The sequence below is a fragment of the Hylobates moloch genome, unplaced genomic scaffold (assembly GCF_009828535.3).
Source record: "Hylobates moloch isolate HMO894 unplaced genomic scaffold, HMol_V3 SCAFFOLD_16, whole genome shotgun sequence".
NCBI lineage: Eukaryota > Metazoa > Chordata > Mammalia > Primates > Hylobatidae > Hylobates > Hylobates moloch.
In genome coordinates, this window is record NW_026652291.1 from 60,182,919 (window position 1) to 60,199,072 (window position 16,154).

The 16,154-nt window shown below is 48.6% G+C and overlaps 1 protein-coding gene and 1 non-coding gene across 4 annotated transcripts in view; both read right to left on the reverse strand.

Moving 5' to 3' along the window:
• SLC7A8 (solute carrier family 7 member 8) overlaps window positions 1-16,154 on the reverse strand; it is a 60,065-nt gene that overhangs the window by 25,678 nt on the left and 18,233 nt on the right. Inside the window, exon 3 of one of the 3 annotated variants that reach the window (XM_032179963.2) lies at window positions 15,199-15,350. In XM_032179963.2, coding sequence (XP_032035854.1) covers window positions 15,199-15,350 — 152 coding nt within the window. Of the gene's footprint in view, window positions 1-3,864; window positions 4,029-4,767; window positions 5,061-15,198; window positions 15,351-16,154 lie in introns of those variants that run through there. The other 2 variants (XM_032179965.2, XM_032179964.2) reach the window with 2 other exon arrangements.
• LOC116456379 (U6 spliceosomal RNA) lies at window positions 5,910-6,015 on the reverse strand. The gene has a single exon (XR_004244620.1). It is a non-coding gene; the product is annotated as a U6 spliceosomal RNA (small nuclear RNA).

Consider the following 16,154-nt stretch of genomic DNA (forward strand, 5'->3'; position numbering starts at 1 on the left):
GAGGATCACCAGCAGCATGAAGGGAAGCAGCCAGAGTCGGCTCTCTCAGAGGGACCTGGCAGGTCTGAATCTGAGAATCACAGAACTTTTGAACTTGAAGAACTCAGCGGCCATGGTGCCCTTCCCAGCTTAGTCACGTACTCTCAGTTAACCTCTTTGAGCCTCCCTTTTCTCCATGTAAAACCTATGGTCCATTTGAATCATGTGACGATACTCTGTATCCTGTGTATTGTTGCATAAAATGTTAAATGGTTATTTTTATTGTTCATCTTAAGAGACTGTAGACTAAGAAAGTTAAAAAGAGCACGTGATTTGCTCAGGCTCATGCTGACACTCAGAGGCAAAGCAGAGTGGAGGGGAATGGGAATGGTTTGAAGGATTTTAGAGATCATATCATGCATCAGACCACATTGCACATTGTGCCCCTGACCATTCTCAATTTCTAATCTGTTTCATCTTTTTCTCTGGCGGATGCTCCTTCACAAATGACCTGCTCTGGGGTCCTTCAACCCAGCTGTCTGGAAGCTGGGAGTGGGTCACAGGCACAGGCTGTGGGGCTGGGGAGCACAGGCTAAGGCAATGGACCAGGAGCCCAGATGGTCAAACATATTCCCGTGCCTCAGTTTCCACTAGTGAAGAAAATACCACCGGGTCTTCTAAGTCACGTGCCTCTGTCTGCTAGGGAGGAACACCCTGCAGAAAGCTGAAGAGCTGCGCGGTTGCTGCCTGTGCTGCCCCACTCCTCAGGCCCCGCGGAGACTGTCCACAGCCAGTGGTGCACACGCAGCCATAAACAATCCCCTAGTGGCCGGTGTGGCCCTGAGGTCCTGTCTGGCACACAGTAGGTGCTAAAGCTTACTGAATGGAAATGACAGATAGATACATCTACACAGAAAATTCAGGGAGCGTGCACATAGAAGCCACTGTGCTTCTCTAGGGAGTAAATATCCGGTTTAATATGTCATAGGATGGCCCATGAAGCAAGGCCAGCAAGTGCCCCGGATGCCAGACAGAGTTGTGGGGAGAGGGTACATATTGTGGCTGTCTCTCCTTCCTCTAGGAAAGCTCACAAAGTACAGCCAGGCACAGTCACTCACACCTGTAATCCCAGTGACAGTAGAGGCTGAGGTGGGAGGATCAATTGAGGCCAGAAGTTCGAGACCAGCCTGGGCAATACAGCAAGATCCTATCTCTTAAAAAATAACAGAAAATTAGCCAGATGTGGTGACACGCACCTGTAGTCCCAGCTACAAGGGAGGCTGGGGTGGAAGGATCACTTGAGCCCAGGAATTCAAGGCTGCAGTAAGCTGTGATTGTGCCATTGCATGCTGGCCTGGGTAACCTTGTCTCTTAAAAAAAAAGCAAAAAGCTTGCTGGGCACGGTGGCTCACACCTATAATCCCAGCGCTTTGGGAAGCTGAGGCGGATAGATCACTTGAGGTCAGGAGTTTAAGACCAGCCTGGCCAATATAGCAAAACCCTGTATCTATTAAAAACACAAAAATTAGCACGCCTGTAATGCCAGCTACTCGGGAGGCTGAGAATCGCTTGAACCTGGGAGGCAGAGGTTGCAGTGAGCCAAGATCGTGCCTCTGCGCACCAGCCTGGGTGACAGAGATTCCACCTCAAACACAACAGAACAGAACAGAACAGAACAGAACAAAACCAAAGAAAAAAAAAAGCTCACTAAGAGTACACGTTATTCCCAGAGACAGACCACTTGATAACTGTTTTCTTTTTTTGAGATGGGACCTCATTCTGTCACCCAGGCTGGAATGCAGTGGCTTGATGTTGGCAAACTACAATCTCTGCCTCCTGGGCTCAAGCAATCCTCCCACCTCAGCCTCCTGAGTAGCTGGGACCACAGGCACGTGCCACCACACCCAGCTAATTTTTTGTATTTTTGGCAGAGATGGGGTTTCGCCATGTTGCCCAGGCTGGTCTTGAACTCCTGAGCTCTAGCAATCTGCCCACTTTGGCCTCTCAAAGTGCTGGGATTACAGGCATGAGCCACCAATGTTTTCCTTTTTTTGAGACAGGGTCTTACTGTCACCCAGCCTAGAGTGCAGTAGCATGATGATGGCTCACTGCAGTCTCAACCTCCCCAGACTCAGGTGATCCTCCCACCTCAGCCTCCTGAGTAGCTGAGACTACGGGCGTGTGCCACCAGGCCCAGCTAATTTTTGTATTTTTTGTAGAGACGGGTTTCGCCAGGTTGCCCAGGCTGGTCTAGAACTCCTGGGCTCAAGTGAGCCACCTGCCTTGGCCTCCTAAAGTGCTGGGATTACAGGCGTGAGTCGCCACACCTGGTGATGACTGTTTTCAGGTGCTCCCGTGCTTTGGATACAGGACTCTGGCTTCTCATTGAGCTGGGCCAGCAGGGGGTCATTTTGGGCCTTCTTCAGGGAGCCAGTGAACATTCCCACATGGATCCCTGAACCAATCTCATTTCTTCTACTAAGCCAGCTGCCACTCGATGAGCCACACTATTCTGGTCTGACAGGGTAAAGGTTGGGATAGGGCCACCTGGATATGGGGCTGGATTGGTTGTTATAAGGACAGTGCTAAGAAGAATGAACCATTTGGGACTCTCCTTGTAGCCAACTCTTGGCCCTAGAGGTAAATATTTGAAGCCTGCGCTCTACCACCCAAGGCTTGTGTCCAGCCTCATGGGTGATCAGAAGGCAGGAATGACCTTAGAGATCCAGAATCTCATTTTATTTTATTTTTCTTTTACAGATGGGGGTCTCATTCTGTCACCCAGGCTGAAGTGCAGTGGTGTGATCATAGCTCATTGCAGCTTCCAAGTCCTGGGCTCAAGCGATCTGCCTGACTTGGCTTCCCAAAGTGCTAGGATTACAGTTGTGAGCCACCATGGCAGCCCCAGAACCTCATTTTATATGTGAGTGAACTTAGACCCCAGCTAATTAGCAGCAAAGACCAGACTGGGACAGCCCAATTCCCAGTTGCTTGTTCTGCCTCTGCCCCGCCTTCCTTCATTATACACACATCACTCTGCTTTCCCTTGGCTGCTCCCACATCATCTCTCCTCCTGCTTGGGTCAGTGGTACCCATAGTCACTACTGCCAGTGCCACTTGTGACTCTGGGTCTGTCACCAAGACACTGGTTAGCCCCAGCCTGGACTGCTTTCTGGGCAGCAGGAAGGAAGATGCCAATATAGCAAAAGGGGAAGACTTTGACAGTTATGCCTCAGAAACCAAGAAAGGTGCATCCATTGCTCCCAGGGCTTTAGAAAGTCATTTCCCACAGGGATCTCCACCTTGGGCCCCTCCCACCAGCCCCCTTAATCAATGTCACCGTCACATGTTCTCTCCAAACTCCCAGAACTCCATTTGGATTTCTCGGTCTCGCTGGCTTGCACCTTTCTCAGGAGTGGACTGGACTGGCTTGGAAAGGCTTGGTTTTCCTTTAACATTTCCAGAACCAGGCCACTCCTCCTCGTCTGTTCAGATAAGTGAAAACAGGCAGTAGAAAGGGGGAAAAATGTCCAGACTTGCCAAAGTCCATAAAGACAGATGGTGAAGAAGAGAGGGAAAGAGCACAAGAAACCACAGGGCGGGAGGGAGCAAGGGGAGGACAATGCACATGAGTGGGAGAGAAAAAGGGCTTGAGAGGAGCAGAACAGAGAGAGGCCAGGACTGAAAACAGCAAGATGGAATGTACTAAGCAGACAGCTGCTGAAAAAGGAAGCAGTGACGCCACTTTGTAGAAATCAGAACGCCCTGTTCCTCTCCAAACCTGCAAAACAGGCACCTTTCCGGATGGAGCTCCCGAGCCCTCTGAAACGCCATAAATTTCACCTGGGTCATGGCCTGCCAGAAGGGTTGGCTTCTCAGCCTCACCTTTTGCTGGGGCGTGCACTTCTCTGCCTTCTGCCACGCTCTGGCCAGCTCCCACAGACTCCCTCCCCTCCAGCTGGAGCAAAAGGGGTGAGGCATGTCCCTCCCAGCAGACCTCTGGGTCTGGATGCCCAGGCTGGAGGTTGGAGCCGCGGGGCAGGGGAAGCCGGGCCTGCGGGGGCGTGGGTGTGGCTACGCTTGGCTCTGTGATTGGCTGTACCGAGCTCCTTGGGGGCCGCCTCCCCCGCTTGTGGAAGGAACTGAGCACGTGTTTCTAATTGTGGAAATGCCGCTTTGGCTTGGCCTGTCCAACCGCAGGCGTTTCCAGATCTAGGAGGTAAGCAATGCTTCTGCCAAAAGGCGCTGATAGGCAAAGAAAACACGGAGGCCTGTTTGACCTCTAACGCTCACAACCCAAGACTCTGATAGGTTCCAGTTCTGCCCACGCAGGCCACACGGAACAGTCTTTCCTCGTCAAAGACCCAGAGAGGCCTGGAGGTGTGGGGGAGTGGGGAGACACGGATCCAGTTTCACAGAACCCTCCTAGAATCCTTCTCTATTCCCCGCTAACCCCCACCTCAAGGCCAAGACATTTTTCATAGCAGGTGAGGAGCCACATTATAAAGTCTTTCCGCACCTTGATTATTGTACATGTAACATAACTTGTCTAATGAAGTTATACATATAACTTGACTGGTGAAAGACAAAAACATTAAAAAAAAAACCCGCAAAAAGCCACACAACAGCAACCAAAAAAAAATCAAAGCAGCCCTTCCTCATAAACTGCGCTTTGATCCCAGCTTCTATAAAGTGCACAGTGGGGAGTGTGGTTTTGAAACAGATCTTGCCTATCGCACTATAGTAACATTTCCCCTTCTCAAGCCCTTTTCATCTCGAAGCACTTACAACGTTTTAGAAATCTCGGAACCCCCTCCAAAGGAGAGGAGGTGCTCTGAGCCTTCCGGAAGTGCCTCTCTCTTCCAAGGACACACCGGCAGAGGAGGAGGGTGCAGAGAAGCTGTGAGGGCTGTGAGTGCTCCTGGAGGCGCACAGCTTTTACCAAACACTTCCAGCTAAGCTCCTGCCCATACTGCCCCATCCCCTCCCCTCCTCCCTTCCTGGCTCTCTCTTCCCCTTCCTTCTTATCCTGTTAGCTACTGTGCCAGCTGCTGGAGCTGGGGTTTCTGCTGAATCACCACCCAGCACTTAGCTCAGCCAAGAGGCAGGAATATCCAGCTCAGCATTTTCCAAGAGCTAAGTAGTTCTCTTCAGCATGAGCTAAACATGGCTCCTCAGCTGGCCTGGATAGGGGAGAAGCAAAAAACTGAAGACACCAAGAAATCCAGGGGTGGCCTGCCATGCCACCCTGGGGAACCCTATTTTAATCCTACTCATTACTTTTTCAGCCTGGGCCTGAAAAATTGCTATCTCACACCCCAATTCTCAGGGCTGACATCCCCCAGACATGGAGCAAGGTGGATGAGAACGGGTTCTGTTGAGTCTGCACTGAGCCCAGGAGGGCTAGCCTGACCCTCCATCGTATTTCAGTCTTGGAAGACAGGGTGTGGATCCTGTGAGGTTTAGTTGGTTCTTGGACCAGAAGGCTTATAGGCTCTGTTGGTGTTCACTAAATTCTATAAACCTGGACCCAGGCTGCAAAATGCCCCCAAAATGGTTCAGTTATAACCCAATTCCAAGGGTAGCTTGTACTCAAACTTGCTAAACTCTTTTTTCTTTTCTTTTCTTTTTTTTTTTGAGGTGGAGTTTCGCTCTTGTTGCCCAGGCTGGAGTGCAATGGCGCGATCTCGGCTCACCGCAACCTCTGCCTCCTGGGTTCAAGCGATTCTCCTGCCTCAGCCTCCCAAGTAGCTGGGATTACAGGCATGTGCCACCACTCCTGGCTAATTTTGTATTTTTAGTAGAGACAAGGTTTCTCCACGTTGGCCAGGCTCGTCTCGAACTCCCGACCTCAGGTGATCCGCCCGCCTCAGCCTCCCAAAGTGCTGGGATTACAGGCGCGAGCCACTGCGCCCGGACATTTTTCTTTTTTTAATATGGAACGCTTCGTGAATTTGCATGTCATCCGTACATGGTGCCATGCTAATCTTCTCTGTACTGCTCCAATTTTAGTATATGTGCTGCTAAAGTGAGCACAACTTGCTGAACTCTTATAATAGAGATGCCCTTTTTCCTTCCCCTAAAGCTCCAAGTACCATTGGGCCTCACTCCCATGAGCCTTCTGATTTTATGCTCTTAGGTATGCGATATAAATTTGGTGTGTCACATTAACCCTTAAAAGTTTGCCAGACACAATTAATGGGTGACTTTATTTAAACCATGGGCCCTGGCTCCTCTGAGAAAAACAAAGTGATCCTTGACAGTGAGCAACAAAAGGCCGGAGGAGAATTTAAGTTTCTAGCCTGGTACAAGAAAGTAGGCAAATCTCTACCATACCTGGTGGAAGCCGAACTCCAAAAGAGTCTCCTGTTTCAGGAAACCTCAATCCCATTCACTATTCTCCCAATCAGAAGTAGACATATTCCTAGAAACAAGCCCCTCATTCCTCAATTTCCAGGGTGTGGGCTGCGTAGGCACGCACACTCTCTGAACAGCAGAACTTCAGTCTGAGAGTAAAAGCTGAAGAGCAGAAGAGACACTATGGGAATCAGGAAAGAGGAGGTGATCTGGGCCAGCAGTTGAAGCACATTGAAACGAAGAAGACTGACTTCTCAGGTAACTTACTTAGTCTGCCATTATAGACAGAGTCCAAAAGCACAGGGGATGCTTCCTCAAGTTCCAGCAAGTCTTAAGTGTTGAAGAGTGAGTAGAAATGGTGACAAGGACAGAGGGGTCAACTTGACCAGTCTGAACCACACCAATTCAGACGATACAATACGTACAGACAATACAAACCAGTGTTGTCCTTGATTTACTTCACTTGTATCCCCAACAAGACCATGCAGTCCTTGACTCCTTCAACCTTAATCACCAAGGCCTACCAATTCTACCTCGTAAATGCCAAATGCATCTACTTTTCTCTACTCCCACTGCCCCAAGATGCATATGACGGTCATCTCTAATCTGAATCCCTACAACTGAATTGTAATCATCTTTTCTTGCCTCTGATCTTATTCCCTTCACCAATCCATCGTTTAGATTTGCAGCATGACTCTCCTAAAATACAAATATGATCATGTCGGTCTTCTGTCTGAAACCCTTCAAACCTCATTCCTCCTAGGGGAAAACTCAATCTCTTTATGGCCCATGAGGCCTTTCATGTTTTTTTTGAGACGGAGTCTCGCTCTGTCGCCCAGGCTGGAGTGCAGTGGCGCGATCTCGGCTCACTGCAAGCTCCGCCTCCTGGGTTCACGCCATTCTCCTGCCTCAGCCTCTCTGAGTAGCTGGGACTACAGGCGCCCGCCACCACACCCGGCTAATTTTTTTTGTATTTTTAGTAGAGACGGGGTTTCACCGTGGTCTCGATCTCCTGACCTCGTGATCCGCCCGCCTCGGCCTCCCAAAGTGCTGGGATTACAAGCGTGAGCCACCGCGCCCGGCGAGGCCTTTCATGATGGAGTCCTTGCTTCTATTATATATTTCTTGCCTCCTAGTCTGTGGTGTGGCTATACTGAACAACCGTTAGTTCCCACAAACAGCTGTGATTTTTCCTGACCTCAGACCTTGACACATGTTGATTCCTTCTGCTAGAACATTCTCCCCACCCCATTCTACTCCACCCTCCCTCCATGCTGAACATTGCCTACATCCAACTGGTCTTTCAGCCTCAATTTACATGTCACTTTCTCCAAGAGCTTCTTCAACCCCAGTCCCATCCTCACTTTTCTTGCAGGAGCTGCCTGGATGCTGTCCTCTTGGGGAACTGGAACTCCAGTTTGAACTGAAATTCCCTGTATGCTTGTCAGGAACATCCACTGGACTGTGAGTTCCTTGGTACAAAAAGTTAAGTATCTCCATGCCTGCTACAGTGCCTGGAGCAGAACAGACACTCAAATGTTTAATAACGTATTACTGATTGTGTATTACCTGTGGCAGCAATAGAGGACACACAGGTGGGTGTAGTATAATACGTGTTAAGAAAGAAGGCTAAATCTGCTGCTGCTGCTTCACATGAGAATGAGAGTCTTTTGGTTTATTATTGTCTCCCCTGTGCCAAGAACAGTAACTAGCCCATCATGGGCACTTGATAAATGTTTGTTGAGTGAATAAAGTGTTGCATTTATATAATGTTTCCCAAGAGTCCCAATCCCTTTCTAAGTTATACTGCTCTAGAGCAGGCAAAATTTTGAGCAGGATCCTGGGAGCACCACCCTGGGGAAGATTCTAACCAGAGACCTGCTCAGCACCCCTCAGGGCTCTAGGGAGGACATGGAAGGCAGACATAGAACACATTCTTTGTTTTTTTTTTTTGAGATGGAGTCTAGCTCTGTCGCCCAGGCTGGAGTGCAGTGGCGCAATCTCGGCTCACTGCAACCTCCACCTCCTGGGTTCAAGTGATTCTCCTACCTCAGCCTCCTGAGCAGCTGGGACTACAGGCCCCCACCACCATGCCCAGCTAATTTTTGTATTTTTAGTAGAGACGGGGTTTCACCATATAGGCCAGGCTGGTCTCGAACTCCTGACCTCGTGATCCACCCGCCTCGGCCTCCCAAAGTGCTGGGATTACAGGCGTGATCCACCACGCCCGGCCGACATAGAACACATTCTAACTGCTTGTCATCAATGCTGGGAACATTTAAGTTGAAACATTTCATTTTGATTTGGAGACAAACTTGATTCCTTCCCTTAGTAGTCAATTAATCAATACATCCAGCTGATTCTACTCCTAAATCGTTCTTGTTTTTGTCACCTCTCCATCCTTGTTACTTCATTCTTAGTTCAGGCTACCATCTCTCTGGCCCGGACAAATGCCTAGCCTGCTTGTCTCTCTGCTTCAAGTTGCAGTCTTTTCTTTCCCCAATGTGAACCTAATCATGTTACTCCTCTGCTCAAAATCTTTCAGGGATTCCCTGTTCCTTGGATAAAATCTACTTACCTTTCAACATTTAGCTCAAGCTGGGAGCCTTTCTAAGCACTCTCTTCCCAACTTTGAAGCCCCTTTCTCTGTGTTGCCCACATTTTTCCCCATCACATTGTATTGTAATTATGTGTTTTTGCATATGATTCTCTTCACTAGACTAATCTTTTCTAAGACTCTATAAATCATACCTTATCTCCTCTTAGTGTAGGAGTTCAGTATGCTAATTAGCTGATGGATGTTTTCAGTTTCTCTTTTCCAAAAAAAATCTGCTTACAGAATAATTTTCATCTTAATGCATCATAAAAATGAAAAATGAGATGTTAGTCAAACTGGCCATTGAGTAAAAATCAAGAGATTTTCAATGCATTTAGATTTTAAATGCTGGCTAGTTAGAAGGTGTACAGAGAAAAATAGAGTCTTGGATGTATGGGAATCAAATGTAGGCCAGTCTGTATTTGTCTGAATTCATATAAACAAGGCTGATCGGATACCTGAAGAACTCTCTGGGGACTAGGGAAGGGCAAGAAGGCAGTGCTGCGCAGGTACCTGAAGGAAAATGTTTAGTGTCTGGGGAGGAGAAGTTTGGGGGTAGAGAATGTGAGGGCTCAAGGGAAAATAAACTGAGGTTAAGGGATTTAGATGATAGGAAAGACTATTGAACGCTCTGATGTCAAGGGATTGATTAAATTTGCAAGAGACTTGCAAAACAACTCACGAGTTTCTCTGTGACAGCATTCTGCACCAGGCAGTTGGAGGCTTTCTGCAGAGGAATTGCAAAGCAACTCAGGAGTTTGAAGCAACACGTGAAGTCCTTTCCTTTCCAAATAGCTCAAGGAAAAAGAGATATTTGAAGCCCTGGAAAAAGCTAGCCTCTTAGGAATCTCAGTAGAAAGACAGAAAACGATTAGAAGCATTTTTTCCTTGAGAAATGCATACAGGATATTTCTTTCTCTTGAGGGTGAGGAAGGAGAAGGAGCTTCTTTAGGTCAAGACATTCAGGGAGAAGTGGGGAACTTGAATAAAAAGAATTGATTCCACTTCAGGTGCTGGACATGACTCCAACCCCAAATGAGAGGAAGGAGGCCAGGAGCTGACTTAATGAAAGGTGATCCAGGCTCCAAGAGAACAGGGGGCAAACAGATCCCAAAGGAAAATGCAGAGTTGCACAGATGGAAGCCTGAGAAAGGGTGTCCCCTGGACCCAGTGCTTCTTCTGGATCATTGTGGACACTTTGTTTACAACTAGAGACCCAGGTAACAGCCAAAAGATGTGGCTACAGGATAAAAGGGCAAGCTGTAGGCTGGGCGCGGTGGCTCACGCCTGTAATCCCAGCACTTTGGGAGACCAAGACGGGTGGATCACGAGGTCAGGAGATCGAGACCATTCTGGCTAACAAGGTGAAACCCCGTCTGTATTAAAAATACAAAAAATTAGCTGGGCGTGGTGGCGGGCGCCTATAGTCCCAGCTACTCGGGAGGCTGAGGCAGGAGAATGGCGTGAACTCGGAAGGCAGAGCTTGCAGTGAGCCGAGATCGCGCCACTGCACTCCAGCCCGGGTGATGGAGGGAGACTCCGTCTCAAAAAAAAAGGGCACGCTGTAGGAATAACCTGTCAATATATAGGTCTATGCAGCCAGATTTGTACAGTAATAGATGCACTTTATTTAGAACTATCCGCTATGACTGCAGCTACTGGCCAGGGGCTGATGATAAGGGTGGCTATCGCTGCTGACTCTTTTTATATCTTACTTGGATCTTTTATATGGGGAATATAGTCATTTACTCATGAAATAATACAAAAGGAGAAAAACACACAAGCAAATCACAAAAGGCATCAAAACCAAGTTCTAACACTTCCCAGTCCCCTCCTAACTCCCTCCACTCCCACTAATATACTTGTTCTGGAGAAGAGAGAAAGGCTTTTTATTTAATTAAAATGTAAAATACTTTCTCTCTCTCTCTTTTTTTTTTTCTTTTCTTTTTTACTGCCGGGTGGCTGGGGATATTCTGCTGACTCAGCAGTGAGTAATCAGCTTTGACCTAAATAATAGAATAACTCCAAGTGGCAGCTGCAGTTGCATAAGTGTGATCCAAGTCTGCAGTTCCTTCCCTCTCCCTCTCCTCTCCCCAACCCGCTCCAGGATCCGGCAGGCAAGCCAGTTTCAGCAGGTTCTTTCCACCTCTCCACCCCCACCACCTGGCTCGTCCCAACTTCATTTCTCATCAGTTCTCCTGCAAAATAGCCCCACCATGGAACCAGACTTGGCCTCATCTCCTCCCTCCCCCAGCAAACCCTCGTCACGGGCTTTACCACACGGGCTCTCCCTGCTGTGCCCTCTGCCTTGTCCTCCAGTGTCTCCATTATACACCAATGACCTCTCCACAGAGGGTGGCCTTTCCTCAAAACCTCTCGCTTCACAGTCATCAGCATGTCACCACAGGACAGCAGGAAGCAGAGTTCCCCATGTGCATATGTTCACGCCACACCCGAACTCTCTACTGCGTCTGTCTCTCGAAAGAGACACAGGCTGGGCTTATTTTATGCAGCTGGCTTGCCTGGCACCTGCTAAGAGGATGAGGAGGGCTGAATGATGGTGTGGGTAGGTGGGTGGGTGGTAGGGGTGCTGGAATAAAAAGTGCCAGCATTTAATGAAATATAGCATCTACCAGTCGGGCGCAGTGGCCTCACTTTGGGAGGCTGAGGCGGGTGGATCACTTGAGGTCAGGAGGTCGAGACCAGTCTGACCAACTTGGGGAAACCCCATCTCTACTAAAAATACAAAATTAGCTGGGCGTGGTGGCTCATGCCTGTAATCCCAGCAACCTGGAAGGCTGAGGCAGGAGAATTGCTTGAACCCAGGAGGCGGAGGTTGCAGTGAGCCAAGATGGTGCCACTGCACTCCAGCCTGGGTGACAGAGTGAGACTCCATCTCAAAAAAAAAAAAAAAAAAGCATCTACCAAGCCTTCCTGACAGCTTGGTTCTTGTTTTATTGAATACCTTATGAGAGGATTGGATGCTTATCTGGTATGGCCTGCCATAAAATTAAAAAAAAAAAAAAAAGAGGATTTGAGGGGCCTATAGAAGTGGATTAAAAAAAAAAAGTATTCAACAAACCGGAAAAGAGAACCTCTGTACACAGACTCAAAGCATCTGGGAGTGTCAGGCATAAGGAAAGGGAGAGAGGAAGTTTGTGTACAGCTAATGCATGTACGTGTGCACCCTGCTGGGCAGAGGGATGGCAGCTCCACATGGCCTTCACAGCTAGGAGGAAAGGGACACTGCAGCAGGACAGGTGTGGAGCTGGTTTCCATTTCCCCTAAAGGAAATAAGGAGGAATACGCTTGGGAATAAGAAGGATTTAAGATTTTTCTGCTTATGAAGGTAGACAAATATTTGAACACATATTTCAAGGACATTGAAAATTCTTATCTTTGGAGGACAAGATTGGCTACTGTTAAGTTGGAGACAATTTCCTTGCAGTTCTGCTGAGAAGGCAGAGGACAAACTTAGATAAGCTTTATTGAATCTTTGACTACAGGAATAGAGGAGGGGGGTCTTGTCATTTTTGTCATCAGCCGGTTTCTAAATTTCTCCTTGGCTTGGTGCTAGCAGTGTCTAGGTGAGGGGAAGGCTGTGGAGAGGACTGTGCAACCTGTCATTCTGGAGCAGGGCTACCGGCAGGTGCCGTTCTTATCTCCTAGGAGGGTTTGGACCTTTCTGGTCCGAGGGGACACCCAAAAGGCTACACTACTTTGGAGGGTCTTTGTGCAAGAGGTCAAACCCTTGGCAGATTTGGGGAATGCAAAGGAAGCCATGGGGTCTGGCTGCCCGGGAACTTCTTCAACCTGTGGCCTGGCTCCTCTCCGAGAGTGCAAACTGAACAGCCTCGGGGGTTCTTGATTTCTAGTAGGAGGGTAAGGGTGGCCTCTTGTCTGAGACACTTTAGCAGCATCAGCAGGAAAAAGGAAGCTGTCTGTGTGCAAAGAAACACCAAAACAGCAGTGGCCAGCACTTCTGTGGCCTTGCTTCCCACCCTCCCGTTAGCCGATCTGATGGCAGAAACAGCCCTCTTCCTGCATTCCCACGCCCTCACTCTTCCCCGCTCCCCATCTCAACTCTGGATCCAGCTAGGATGCAAGGATAAAGTGGCCCCAGCATCTTGCCCACCCCCAGTGACTGATATAACTGGGGTGCTGGGTGTCTAACACTGTGCTGAGGGTGTCCCCTTCCTTCTCTCTTGCAGTCCTTGTGACCACGACCTCTTGAGGCAACTAGGATTACACTCCCCATCTCACAGTAGGGTGGGCGAGTGATTTTGCCCAGCACTCACCCCTGCAGTTAGAAATGGTGAACTGGAGATGCAGGTGCAGGCAGCCTGGTTTTGGAGTCTGCATTCCTCTGCCTCCAGATCTGTGAGCAGGCCTGACCAAACACGAGGAATACACCCTCAAACAAATGTCTTGGCCCCATATTGCAAATGGCCTGGGTGGTGGGGCTCTGTCCCAGGGTTGACCAGCACTGCCAAAGAGGGCTCACTTGCCAAGGAGACCACCTCTTGGGTCCCAGCTGCCTGCCCTGTAAGAGGCTACTGAGGTGGGTGAGTGATCTCTTCCTCCCCCATCCCATAGCAGGACAGAAGGAAAAGTGTCAGGACCTGGGAAAGCATATGGCCAGGATGATCACTACCCTCAGCTAAGTGTATGTGTGTTAGAAGGTATGGGAAGGCAGGGACCGAGTGAACTCTAGAGGTGGAGCTCCTGAAACATATCTAAGTATTTACTTTAGAAATTAGTTTTTGATTAAAGATGTAAAATACCCCAATCCATTGAGATGACTAATATCAGAGATAAAGCTTTGAGACTTCCTAGAAATACGGCTCTGCAGAACTTCTCTAGAAAGCCTCTCTAACCTATTCCAGCCCACAGAGATCTTTTCCCCTTCTCTGAATTTTATTGTTACTGTTGTTTTTAATTTTTTTTTTTTTAGAAACAGGATCTCACTATGTTGCCCAGGCTGGAGTGCAGTGGCTATTATTCATAGGTGTGATCATAGCTCACTGCGGCCCAGAACTCCCAGGGTCAAGAGACCCTCCTACCTCAGCCTCCCAGGTACCTGGAACTACAGGTACCTAGCTCCCTTCTCTGAATTTTTACTGCAATTGAATCTTAACCACAGTATCTGTCTATATGACTTTTCTCCTAGTTAGAAAACTCATCGAGGGCAGGGACCATGGACAAACCCTTCTCCAAGAGAGTTAAAAGAGTGTGTGTGACTTGACAAGTTGAGGTAGAAGTAGATGTGGACCTACTGCCATGAAGCCAGAGTAATCTTCCTAGGAGCAGCTGGGAGTAGCCAGCACAGTGCAGTGCACTGGACAGACAAGAAATCAGGAGCCCTTGCACTCCACGCGGCCTGCCTCCCTGGGCAAGTCACTTGCCTGGCTCTCTGTTTCCTTATCTGTTCTGGGAAAATGTTAACACTGGCCCAGCTTACCTCATGGACTTGTCATTAGGCCCAAATCAGATAATATAGGTGAAAGTGCTTTGCGTAATGTCAAGAACCCTGCCAGTGAAAAGTACAGTGCCTCCAAGGAGCTACTTAAGTTACTTTCTTTTTTTTTTTTTTTTTTTTTTAACACCAGCCAATTGTATGCAGAATCCATTCATACAAAACACACTTGTAGGAAATGGAAAAGTAATGGGGAAAAGAAAAGGAGGCAGGGTGAGGTGGGTCAGGCCTGTAATCCCAGCACTTTGGGAGGCCAAGGTGGGCGGATCACTTGAGGTCAGGAGTTCGAAACCAGCCTGGCCAACAGGGTGAAACCCCATCTCTACAAAAAATACAAAAATTAGCCGGGCATGGTGGCTTATGCCTGTAATCCCAGCAACTCGGGAGTCTGAGGTGGGAGAATTGCTTGTACCTTGGAGACGGAGGTTGCAGTGAGTGGAGATCACGCCACTGCACTCCAGCCTGGGTGACAGAGTTAGACCCTGCCTCAAAAAAAAAAAAAAAAAAAAAAATGGAGAGAAGTTAGGAGAGTCAGAGACATGTAGACCACCAGGGAGGCTAAAAGAGGCTGTCCCTCAGACCGGGTGCAGTGGCTCACACCTGTAACTACAACACTTTGGGAGGCTGAGGCAGGAGGATCACTTGAGCCCAGGAGTTCAAGGCTGCAGTGAGCTATGATCATGTGGCTGCACTCCAGCCTGAGTGACAGAGTGAAGACTGTTTCTAAAAATAATAATAATAAATATAATAAAAGAGGCTGTCTTGCTACCAAGACCCAGATGACACTTACATAAGCAGATGGCAGCCAGGAGCCGAAGGCCAGACTCTGGGGGGAAGCAGGTGGGGAAGAGCGGCTGCAGCACGTAGTTGGAGAAGGTGAGGGCGATGACAGCCTGGTTGGTGGGGTAGATCACCAGCACAGCAATCCACAGCCTCAGGAACCTGAAGGAGGAATGGGACATCCCCGCCGACAGGCATGGCAGGGATGCAGAGCCATCAGGGGAGAGCCCGGGCAAGTCATGCATCTCTTTTTTATTTTCAGGGATGCTGAAGAGCCCAGCCTCTGCCCCCGCCCACAAATGAGACACCCAGCCCTCTGCAATGACAATAAAATGGTTTAATGATGAAGAGCTAAATTTCCACAAGCACTAACACAAGTCTCGGCATTCTTTCTTTCTCTCCTCTCCTTTCATGATCTCTTCTCCATCACTGTGGCCACCAGCATCCAATGGTGGAAAAACAAAATTTGCAACCCCAGAATGTTGATAGACAGGACATACTAAGGGTGTGGTTATGTAAACAACAATCAGGAGAGGTATCAAGTGGAGGTTTGCGGGGAAAGTGCCTTCTACACCCTTTGGCCCATTGGTGAGTGTTTACTAATGGCAGGGATGCAGAAATTGAGGAAATTTAAGATTAGGGCCCAGCTCTAGAGGGAGGCCGTTATCCTCGGTAGTGTGAGAAGAGGGTACACCCTACCTTAGGTGGCCACTCTCACTTGTCAAGATAGAAGGGCTTTGTTTCTGTGATTTGCTTTCTCTGGGAATCTGTGGTCAGTGTTGTTTTACAGTTCTGTTTGCTCTCACTCATAGAATCCTTCCCAATAAGATCAACATAGAGGTTAAAACTACAAACCTGGTCCCTCCGTCATTCTCAGGAGCCTCGAGAGGACACAAGGCTACACTAGCAACCATGGCAGGAAAGCAGAAAAGACATTCCATTCTCTAGCACTCCGTGGCACACTGG